At 45.1% G+C, this 12,266-nt stretch overlaps 1 protein-coding gene across 6 annotated transcripts in view; it reads right to left on the bottom strand.

The window, feature by feature from the left end:
- KIF21B (kinesin family member 21B) overlaps positions 1-12,266 on the bottom strand; it is a 157,178-nt gene that overhangs the window by 66,443 nt on the left and 78,469 nt on the right. For all 6 annotated transcript variants that reach the window (XR_013274487.1, XR_013274488.1, XM_077481484.1 and 3 more), the window contains exons 11-12: positions 8,307-8,483; positions 6,445-6,526 (exon numbers count right to left, since the gene is read on the bottom strand). Coding sequence is in view for 4 of the 6 variants with exons in the window: in XM_077481484.1 (XP_077337610.1) it covers positions 6,445-6,526; positions 8,307-8,483 (259 nt within the window). In the remaining 2 variants the exon portion in view is untranslated. The remainder of the gene's footprint in view (positions 1-6,444; positions 6,527-8,306; positions 8,484-12,266) is intronic.

Raw genomic sequence — 12,266 nt, 5'->3', positions numbered from 1 at the left:
ATTGCAGACGTGGCGCTTCATTTGCGGGCGTTTAGCCCGCCTCAGGGCGCTTTCTGAAGCGCTGAGTAGTTTCCGCCTGGCGCTGACTCATAAAAATTCCTCACCCCGTCACTTCCGGTGCGGCTCCGTCACTGTACAGCTGACGGCGGGCCTTTACTGCTGCTGCTGACGTCCTAAGCATCTGTTCAGCTCCGCCAGCCCACCCGCAAGTCTCCATGTATATTTTTTAACCACCGCTGAAATAAAGGGCTTGCGCATGCGCCGTTAATATCACGGACTTGGCGCATGCGCAAGCCCTTTATTTCAGCGGTGGTTAAAAAATATACACGGAGACTTGCGGGTGGGCGGGCGGAGCTGAACAGATGCTTAGGACGTCAGCAGCAGCCCCGCCCACCCCACTAACATTCCCCTGAATCGTGCCTTTTGCTTGTATTCTTTTGCTGATAGGTGCCCCTCATTCTATTAGACGATGCATAGTGAGTGTTGTAGTTCCAGGGACCACGCCACTGATATTTAAACGTAGGTTTGCTAAAGATTTATTTGATATGTCTAAAGATTGTCATTAATTTAAATATTTTGTTTCCATTATTCTTTATGGGCATTCCATTTTTTTCTGTTATTCTCTATGGGAAATCCAACTCCCTGTTAAAGTCTATGGACAATCTTTTCAGTATGTTCCATTTATAATACTTTATTAGGCACTGCATACTGGGACTTGTAGTTCCAAAGACATTTATAACACTTTATTACACAGTGCATAGAGAGCGTGGTAGTTCCACAAACATACTCATTTTTGTAGGCAGTGCACACTGGGGCTCGTAGTTCCACAGACATATAGTGACGCTTTATTAGACAGTGCGCACTGTTCCTCAGAATAAGCACTCGTCATGCCCCACCCTGTGACCTGTAGGGGGCTTGTCACATGATCTCCAGGTGTGGTAAAATTTCCTGCGACTTATAAAAATTCCTCAATCTTTAGACATATCAAATAAATCTTTAGCAAACCTACGTTTAAATATCAGTGGCGTGGTCCCTGGAACTACAACACTCACTATGCATCGTCTAATAGAATGAGGGGCACCTATCAGCAAAAGAATACAAGCAAAAGACACGATTCAGGGGCATGTTAGTGGGGTGGGCGGGGCTGCTGCTGACGTCCTAAGCATCTGTTCAGCTCCGCCCGCCCACCCGCAAGTCTCCGTGTATATTTTTTAACCACCGCTGAAATAAAGGGCTTGCGCATGCGCCGTTAATATCACGGACTTGGCGCATGCGCAGTAAAGGCCCGCCGTCAGCTGTACAGTGACGGAGCCGCACCGGAAGTGACGGGGTGAGAAATTTTTATGAGTCGCAGGAAATTTTACCACACCGGGCAGTTTGATTGACATCTGAGTTGACTCAGATGTCACTTCCTGTCTTCTCTCTCCCATTGCACCTGAGAGAGGAAACAGGAAGTAAGAGGAGTAGAGCGGTGTGCAGGAGAGGAGCAGAGAACACCGGAGAGGAGCACACAGTCAGGTAAGTGGGCTTCGGGTGTGTGTGCGGGTCCTGGGCATACATGGGGACATATATACTGGGCATACAATACATGGAGGTGTATAGTGAGGGCAGGTGACAGCAGACATAGCCTGAAGATCAATCTCATACTAGATGGCATAATAGATTTATTCATGATGATTGGTGTCATGCTGACATCTGGTTTTAATTCATTCCAATCATTGCACGGAGCCTGATGTGTGGAGGGTTCATTCATAAGCGGAGGATTTTTGTTGCAGATGGAGAAATCCATTGCTTTTATCTGTAGACTTTTTATAGTAGATATCTACTGCTAATTATATGCAGATTGCTTTGAGAATTGGGTTATTTAATGGAAGGTGTACCCCAGGATATCAGTGTACTGGAGGGGGTGATGGACGCAGAGAGGGCATCTTCATTTATAGACGACTGAACATGGCATTTGTCATTTTAAACCCATACATGACATTTATTGTTTATGTGTATATGTTGTACAGCCTGTTATATGATGTGCAGAGCCTGGTGTATAATGTCCAGCCTGTTATGTGATGTGCAGAGCCTGGTGTATAATGTCCAGCCTGTTATGTGATGTGCAGAGCCCAGTGTATAATGTCCAGCCTGTTATGTGATGTGCAGAGCCCGGTGTATAATGTCCAGCCTGTTATGTGATGTGCAGAGCCCGGTGTATAATGTCCAGCCTGTTATGTGATGTGCAGAGCCTGGTGTATAATGTCCAGCCTGTTATGTGATGTGCAGAGCCCGGTGTATAATGTCCAGCCTGTTATGTGATGTGCAGAGCCCGGTGTATATAATGTGCAGCCTGGTATATGATATGGATTCTATAAGGGGTGTGGCTTATGAGAAGTGGGAGGGGCCAACCATGGAGGGGCGGGGTCTTGCGCCCCCATCCTAAAACTTCACCAGCCGCCACTGGTCTAGAGGTGAAATATATGGGTGCAAATCCAAGGCTAGGAGCAAATCCCCAATAAACATAACTTGAGCAGTGTTAAAAGGATATTGCATAAACAATAAAACTTAAGACAAGGAATCTGAGCACTGCCCCAATTGTACCAGGCTCCTTGGGTTATATGTAGTAGGCAGTGAACTTTGACTTTTTTATGAACATATAGCAAAATAGCTGTCATTAGAATACAACCGGGATAGAGAAGATTGAGCTGTTCCACAGGTGCCAGAAATATTAGCCCTTGTACACACGGTCAGAGAATCTGTTGGAATGAGTCTTATCGGACCGTGTCGTCAGATAATCCGACTGTTTGTGGTATGCATCGGACTGATTCCGTCCGACCCAATTTTCCAACATGTTGGAAAGATTTCCCGACCAACTGGGCCGGACGGACCTAATCCGATCATGTGTAGGGCATTTTCATCGGACCAAGTGCCACGCATGCTCAGATCAAATTCCTACATCAAAGCTATTGGCTACTAGCCTGAATGTAGTCCCATCGTAACGAAATTACGTCATCACGTTCTGAAAGATCAGATTTTTCACCAACTTGGCCCGACCGTGTGTATGCAACAGTTTCGGACACGATCCGTCGGACTAAATCCGACGGGCAAAATCCGATGGATTTGGTTGGCAAAATCTCCGACCGTGTGTACGTGGGCTTAGAAGGGACTGTTCAAGGCAAGCAGGTAAATTGCCAGTTCTTTGGCCATGGAAGGGGGTGTCTGGAGTCTTTTGTATCTGGAAAGGGAGTTGGTGCTTGGTACCTGCACAACCTCTCTTGTTAGCAGAGCAGAGCTGGTTACATAAACGTTTCTTATGGGCAGTTTCAGAGAGGAATGGGGATCAGCTCCTTGGGTAAGTCAAAGAAAGCAGGAGTGTACACTGACAAGCAGAGGCTTTGGGCCTTGCAGATGGTACATTTAATTTGTCATACTGTTATAGTGGTGGATAAGTCAGGAATGTATTGGCAGGTGCCAAAAAGTGAGTATCCCTGATGGGATGTGGAGATATTGGGTGCACATACCTATAAATCACGAACTACTATGGAGAGACGAGCAGCAGCTTATGCTGTCATGGGGAGGATGGAGAGCTCACAGTATATAGAGAGAGCAGTAAGATTGTTACAGTTCTCACATCATGGATTCATACTGAATGAGGCCAAACTGAAAGGATTCCATGTAATGTACCAAGGTATAGGTGCCTGGGAGATCCAGCCAGTCTGGAATGGGAATCGGCTTCACCTCAGTGAAATCAAACAGGTCCAATAACTGATCCAGGGAGTGCAGTATGAAGCAGTCATCGTTTCTTCTGATGTGGATGAACAGGATGTTCCCTTGTATAGGAAATTCCACAGGACTCAATGCAGTCGAATAACCGCTGGAGTGTTTGCCCAAAAAGGTCCAATATCTCTTCCTCTAAAGTTAAAACTGTGGAGTCAAGATTTGTGATCATATCACTTACTTTTCCCTCTGTAGAGCTCCATCAATGCAAATTAATGTCATTTTAATTTGAGATGGAGTACAAAATGTCTTAGAACTCCTTGCTTTCTGGCTGTGAGGTGGAAGAGCCTGAGACAGCAGAGTCTGCAGGCAAAAGAGGTTAGTAAAGCAGTCTGAAATGCTGCTGGGTGGTGATTCGTAAGTAATTAGGTTTGGCTGGTTTGCTGCTGGTGTTTCTGGTCTAAGCATGCTGAAAGGACAGTATATGCAGCAGCGCCATGTTGGCTGTGACCTGGGTAGCAGTTTGTGCTTTCCCCAAGGTAAAATACTGGTGGATAAATGACACGATGGCTTGTCTTTGATCCCTCATGGTCCCAAATTGCTTGGACATCTTTGATATGTGAAGTAAGGCTGCTATATTGGTTACATTCAGCTGTAAGATCTTAGGAGAAACAGAGCTCTTGTAATTTTCATTCCTACTGCTTCTTTGCTAGGCCACGCCCCTTTAATAAGTACTTCTTGATAACAATATAATTTTATTTATCGCTAGGTGCTGTACTACATTTTTGCTAATGACTAGTATTTGGTCATTTCAGTTAGGCAGTTTGTAGTAACTGGTACTATATGCTATGAAGCATTTTAGACCAAGATCTGGCTGCGTGTAGACAAGTAATTGTGCTATCTTGTTAAAGCCCAACTCTAGGAATACCTCCCTGCACTGCAGGCAGTATATGCTTGTTATAGCTAGTGGCAGAGGAATAAGGAGAAATACCTAATTCCTTCCTCTAGCAGTGTCCCTGCAGCATTACGACTGATCTCCCATAGCTGCCTCTGTAAGTTTAGACTGGTTGCGGTTGCACTCAAGCCTCCTTAATGTACAATACAGGGTCTTGTATTGGATATGATGATGCTAAGACTCTGCCCACAGACTAGAGCTGTGGGCAGAGAAAGAGAGTGCCAGAGTTGGCTAATGCAAGGAAACAGGTAAGTAATACAGCCAGCACTGCACCCTCTAGACATGAGGAGCATTTAACCCTTGCAGTATGGACTCTGGTCCCCACTGCAAGGAGAAATGTTGTTCAAGTACTTTTCACAACACATTACATTATTATTATTGTTGCTGTATGTAGTATTAAAGCCCAACTTAAAAAATTATAACATGTTTTATCTAGGTAGTTCCAGACTGTATTTATGTTCATGACCAACATTTGCTACCTGCACTCTTGCAGTAATATCTAGTAACGAATTACAATATGCTGGAAAGCATTTGAAATCAAGACCATAGTGTGCGTACACGGTAGTTAACTATGTTGTTTTGTTTAAAAAAAAAAAGATACTCTTGACAGACCATTCGCACCCTTCTCTTTCTTCCCAACTGAATATGAGCACCCATAAAGTAAATACCGTATATACTCGAGTATAAGCCGAGATTTTCAGCCTCTTTTTTGAGGCTGAAAGTGCCCCCCTCGGCTTATACTCGAGTCATCGCCGTCTGACTGCTCGATCAGCGTATCGAGCAGACAGACGGCGGACATACTACAATTCGAAAGCCGCGCCTCCGCCTCCGCCTGTGATAGGCGGAACACTCAATTTCCCAGCAGTCAGTGTTCCGCCTATCACGGACATCCGCTCATCCTCGTACTACGGACGAGGATGAGACGATGTCCGTGATAGGCGGAACACAGGCTGCTGGGAAATTCAGTGTTCCGCCTATCACAGGCGAAGGCGGAGGCGCGGCTTTTGAATTTTAGAATGGCGGCCGAGGCGCCGACGAAGAGCGGTGATCCTGGCAAGGCACGGGACGGAGGCAAGGCAAGGCACGGCACGGAGGCAAGGCACGACACGGGACGGAGGCAAGGAGGCAAGGCACGGCACGGGACGGAGGCAAGGAGGCACGGCACGGGACGGAGGCAAGGAGGCAAGGCACGGGACGGAGGCTCGGGACACAGGTAGGCTGGACACACACACACACACACACACACACACATGGACACACACACACAGGGATGGATGGATGGAGACACACACACACAGGGATGGATGGATACACACACACACAGGGATGGATGGATGGAGACACACACACACAGGGATGGATGGATGGAGACACACACACACAGGGATGGATGGATGGATGGAGACACACACACACAGGGATGGATGGATGGATGGACACACACACACACAGGGATGGATGGATGGATGGACACACACACACACAGGGATGGATGGATGGATGGACACACACACACACAGGGATGGACGGACACACAGGGATGGACGGACACACAGGGATGGACGGACACACACACAGGGATGGACAGGCATGTCTCACCCTCGGCTTATACACGAGTCAATAAGTTTGCTAGTTTTTTTGGGGGTAAATTGGGGGCCTCGGCTTATATTCGGGTCGGCCTATACTCGAGTATATACGGTACTTGCTATCCATGGTAAGGGTATTTATGAAACTAACTGCATGGTAAGCAAATCCCTGCCCTAATAAGGGTATACTAAACTCCTCACCTCTTCTCCTTCATTTCCATCTGTTTCTTCACTGTTTTCAAAGTGGTGTTTTTCTCTCTTTTTATAGTTGTTAACTTCGGGGCTGTGGATAGAAAGAAGCAAAAACGTCAACAATTTTCTTGAACTAAAATGGACTAAACCATTAAACACAACTAAAAAAATCTTAATAGATAAATTCATTATCTATGACATCTGCTATTAGTGGTGTCATACAGAAAGGCCTCTTATGGCAGTGGAAGGGAACAAGTACCAAACAGAGTAAATATGTGATGCACAAATATCATAAAGTAAACCCAAAATCGTCTTTACCTTCCCTGACTGAGTCATATCCTCCTTCATTTGTGTCGTACATGCTCCCCGTCCCCACCGGAGACTATGGCTCACAGTGCAAGGGTTTCAGTAGCCATGATCATTCATCATGAAGGTCAATCATTTAATTAGGTGTCATCCATCCCACTTCTATATTCTTTTGTCCTTTCTCTTGCGCCCTTTCCAGTCCCAAAATTATTTATTTATATTTTTCATAAGGTGCAAAATGTAGGTCTCTCTCTGCTGAGTACATGGCTATTTAAATACAAAAATGTATCTTGCTAGTTTTGGAAGCTGCAGATTGTCATTACATACTGCCATGTTCTGTTTATATTTACAAGGTCAGACTGCATGTTGCATGCTGTTTTTTGTACCCTTGCATTTTACATTCACCAACACTGAAATTTGTTTCCTGTGTAATGTTTCTAGGACAGTTTGTACATTAATCACACCTCTCAAGGACAGTATTCCATTAAAAAATGTTTGTCATTTGCTTGAGACACAGAAATAGTAATGTTTTTAATCTCAAGGAGTAGTGCTGCCAAACTGAAAATTGGGGTACGCCACTTACATTCCTTAGCTCATGCAGAGTATGAATTGAATAATCATGGTCTGAAAGCCATTTCACTGCAAACTGAAATTTTAAAACTAGTAGATCTTTATTTACACATTAGCCTAAAAACCGTATAGCAAACACATACACAGTGACCCTCTGTTCAGATTTATGTTTAAATTCTCATTAAAAGAGATCAGTCCATTGGTAGTGGTAGTAAAGTCTGATGGAAAAAAAAAGGTCACCTGCAAGGCAATGTTATAATGTGTTAGTATGAATTGCATACTAGCACACTATGAAATACTTACCTTAGAACTTACCTTAGAATGAAGCTCTCCAGCGGCTCACTGTCACTGCTGACAGGGCTTCAACCTCCCCCCGGTCTTCCTTCTGGGGCCGCAGCCTCTGGCAGTTCCTGTCATCCCAAAGCCTTAGAAATGGCTTTGTAACCCTTTCCAAACTGATAATGTCAATTACTTTGAGTTTAATCTGTTATTGAATTTCTTTAAATCGCGGAACAATGTGTTGCTTTTTTAGATATTTTAGCGTGCTTCACTTTGTCAAACAACTTCTATTTAAGTGATTTCTTGATTCAACGGGTCTGGCAGAAATCAGGTGTGGATGTGGCAAGCGAAACTTAGCTCAGCTTTTCAAAAAATGCGGTTAATCACAGTTCATTGATGATTTAGCAAAGGAAGAGAATTACTTTTTCACATGGTGCCAGAAGGTTTAGCTATTTTCCCTTAATAATTAATTAAAAACTGCATTTTGTATTTACTTGAGTTATCTATGTCTAATATTAAAATATAGAAAATTTGAAGATCTGAATCATTTACGTGTAACAAATATGCAAAACAAAAATCAGGAAAGGGGCAAATACTTTTTCACAGCACTGTAAATACTGAGTTAGGAAGGGAGCTTACGCAGTTTTATGTATAATATTGATATATTAGGATAACCAATAGGCTGAAGGTACATTTTTAAAAGAAGTTTCTGTTACCTCATTTTCTTTCTTAGGATCTGCACTTCCTCCTTTGCTCTTCGGACAACGTCATTCACCTGGGCTTCCAGTGATGGAGTGGGGGTAGTAGGTCCCCCATTCACGCAGCGTGCATTTGCCCTTGATAGACTACGGCGCAAAGATTCATTCATAGCTTCACTCTCCACTAAACGTGTCCTGTGAGCAAAAGAACATATTGGAATATCTGATGGACTATGTTAATTGCAAAATTTTATAATGAAATGATGTCACAGTATTTAATAAGGTTGGGCTTACTTGTTACTTGCTATACAGTATATCACAATTAAATATGCAGTTCAAGGTACCTGACTTGGCTAAGGTGAGGGTGAAGAAGAAAAGTTTACCCAAACTAAGGGGACTGGTAAAAGAAAAAGCATCTGCATACCCCAAGACAATTGTTTATTGTTTAAAAAATGGCCCATTATAAGCAGTTATCAAAATCAGGAGTTACACTTGCTATTAGGCCATTTATAGACACCCTCAGTGCACACTCAGATGAGTAGTGAGTTTAGCTAGCATTTGCAGCTCACCTCTGTCCACTTCCCAAGCAGGTAAAATAGGGTTTTTTACTTTCTAGGCGTCCACTGAGGAACACAGAATGTCAATCACCTTTGGGATATGCTGCTGTCTACAGGAAGACTGAACATTCTCCAATTCCTACTACTAGCATGTCTCAGTTTTGTAGCAAAGCAGTACCAAGGGAATGATCATAAACACGGAGGAGGAACCTGTGTCCATCAATGATTGCAAGAATTTTTTTTTACAGAAAGTGGAAAATGTATATTTTTTTGTCTACACAAAAAGTCATTCACCTTTAGGTGGGCAATAAAGTAAACAAATGCCAACAAACCCCCCCAAAAAAAGAAAACTATGAATGGAGAAGCTCAAAGAGAACTTAGAATACAAGTGAACAGAGGGCCAGATGGCCGCCTAGCTAATATGGGAAACAGTATCTTCATGTCAAAAAGCATTTGCAGACCTAATAGAGTGAACCCAATCCTTGAGACCATAAGCTTGAATATCAATCTGTCTGAACCATCTAGAGATTGTGGAATGAGAAGCTGGTGTACCTTTATGGGGGCTATCTGGGATGACAAAAAGGGAGTTTTTCTAAAAGAAATGGTGGTTGTGAAGTAAACTCTTACTGCCCAAAACAATTCCAGGCAAAGGAAGGAAATCTCTTTTTAACAAACTGAAGCCAGACAAATTGAAGTGAAAGGCAGAAATGACCTTAGACAAAAAGGAAAACCTTAGAGCTCAACACCACGTTTTGTCATTGTGCAAAATCAGAAAGGGTTCCTTGCAGGATAAGGTCATCAGTTCAGAAATTCACCTTGCAGAGTTGATGGCTACAAGGAATACGTCATTGTGGGTGAGGGTATAGGGAGAAATGTCTCTCATTGGTTCAGATACCTGAGAGAGAAGAAGGTTTAGATCCCATAGAGTCACAGGGAAATAACAAGGAGAGCTACATTGGAAACTCCCTGAATTAAGGCTGCGGATCTCTGAAGGATAGAAAAGGCAGAAACCTGACCCGTGAAAGTGCTGAGAGCCAAACACTGGTCCAGACCCAACTGCAGAAAGGACTGGATTCATAACGCAGAGAATCTTCTTGTCTTTAAAGCCTAGAGTCTCGCAGCAAGTGATACATGCCTTTCATGTCCAATGACAGATCTTGCAAGAAGCAGACATCCTAGCATTTAGTATCATGGGAATCACTTATTGAGTGATACCCCTCATCTCTCAGAAACCAGGCTTCAACAGCCATGCCATTAAAGCCAACAACCATGAAGCAGGATGGTAAATTGGTTCTGAAGACATAAGATCCTGAGAACAGCCCAGGATGGGGAAGTGTCTGTGCTGTGTGCACTGCTGACTACATGGAATGGCAACCAAGTGAAGGGAGACAATGGTAGACCTGGTGGATTTCATGTTGAATTTTTTAACTCAAACGAAGATATTTAGTGCTCAGGGTTCCAAGATGGGCCAAAGGTCCTCATTGGTTGTGGGCACTGTGAATAGTTTGGAGTAGAACTCCCAAAACCATTCTGTTACAGGAACACACACAATGACACCTTGATCCAGATGACTTGAAACGCTAGTCAGAGATCTGTTAATCTGTGTGGTGACTCAGAAAGGTTGGCAATGAAGACTGACGAGGGGGCTGGCAGGAAACACTAGCTTGTAGACCCTGGAAACTACCTATTTCACTTAAGCACATCAGATACAACTGGCCAAGTCTGACAAACATTCCCTCACTTTGGAAAGCTGAGTTTGTGCATAGGAAGGTTTGGGGTGTCACTTACTTTGATCCCCAGAGAGCAAAATGATTCATGGCTCCATAAGAGTGTGAGCTGGGGATACCAGTTGCAAAGGGACTAAGGCCACCCCTTTCCCCCGTGTATAGAATCAGACATTTTGCTGTGATTGGCAATGTAAGGCTCAGGGTACCAAGTAAGGTCTTAGGTATTCCTAAAACCCAAGCAGCTGTTGGCAGGTGAGGGTAGGAAGGTCAGAAGTGACTATGGTCACTGTAGGCAGGCAGCATGAATGGACAAAAATTGGAGTTCTATGTGGCTCTGTGCAATGCAGGAGCAGCAGCAGGAAGATTTTTCCTCAATGCCGAATAGTGGTACACTCCACTCGTGGTGAAAAAGTGGAAAGTGGAAATTTCAAAGGAACCCAGCAACTAATATGTATGAGGTTGGTTCCTGTGCACAACCCAAGTTGCCTACTCACAGTCTTTAGAGAAAGATCAAGCACTAAAGCAATGCCAACATCTCTAAACCTTGAAAGTGCTCTGTGGTTAACTTGTTACCAGAACAGGGTCTGAACAGTGCCATGTGAAGACCCCAGTGCTGTAAGGTAATTTCCAGGCTAGCCCCACAACATTGAGTCTAGTGGGGTTTAGACGTGCCACTCCTAAGCCAGGCTTAGGACAGTTGCACCCAATAGCTGAAATCAAAGAAACCAGCTCTCACAGTGATGTAGAGAAGGGTCTTGTTTAACCACTTGGGTACCGCGCTATTGCCGAATGACGGCATTAGCGCGGACCTAGATTTCCAGGACTACGTCTATTGACGTCGTCCTGGTTACGAGCGGCCTGCGCGCCCCCTGAGGGGCACGCGCGGCGCGCTCTGTGATCGGCGAGTCCGTGAGACTCGCCTGATCACCGATCCGTGTAAGGGGTCGATCCCGACCCCTTATCACGTGATCAGCTGTCAGCCAATGACAGCTGATCATGTGATAGAACGGAGCCGGTAATCGGCTATTATTCCTCCTCGCGTTGACAGCGCGAGGAGAAAAAAAAAAAGCCGATCACCGGCGGCCGTGATCGGGACATCAGTCCCGATCACGGCCAGCAATGAAAGGCACCACATGCCACCTGCCAGTGCCCACCTGCCTCCCGCAGTGCCATCCTGAAATATAACAAAGTAAAAGTAAGTGCCCCCCGTCTGTGCCCATAATGCCCACAGTGCCACCCCACAGTGCCACCCACAGTTCCACCCCACAGTGCCACCCCACAGTGCCACCCACAGTGCCACCCACAGTGCCACCCAATCTGCCTCAAAGGTGCTGCACCCCAGTGCCGCCCATCAGTGCCCAGCAGTGCCGCCCATCAGTGCCCAGCAGTGCCGCCCATCAGTGCCCAGCAGTGCCACCTATCAGAGCCACCTATCAGTGCCACCTATCAGTGCCCATCAGTCCCATCTATCTGTGGTACCTATCAGTGCCCATCCGTGCCACCCATCCGTGCCACTTATCCGTGCCACCCATCCGTGCCATCTTATCTGTGCCCATCTTTGCCCATCAGTGCCGCCTTATCTGTGCCCATCGGTGCCGCCTTATCTGTGCCTATTAGTGCCGCCTTAACTATGCCTATCAGTGCCCACAAGTGCAGCCTATCAGTGCCCACCAATGCAGCCTATCAGTGCCCAC

This window comes from Lithobates pipiens, unplaced genomic scaffold (assembly GCF_037356315.1).
Source record: "Lithobates pipiens isolate NorthernLeopardFrog02 unplaced genomic scaffold, aLitPip1_a1.2 Scaffold_16, whole genome shotgun sequence".
Lineage (NCBI taxonomy): Eukaryota > Metazoa > Chordata > Amphibia > Anura > Ranidae > Lithobates > Lithobates pipiens.
This window is presented reverse-complemented; position numbering and strand designations above follow the sequence as displayed.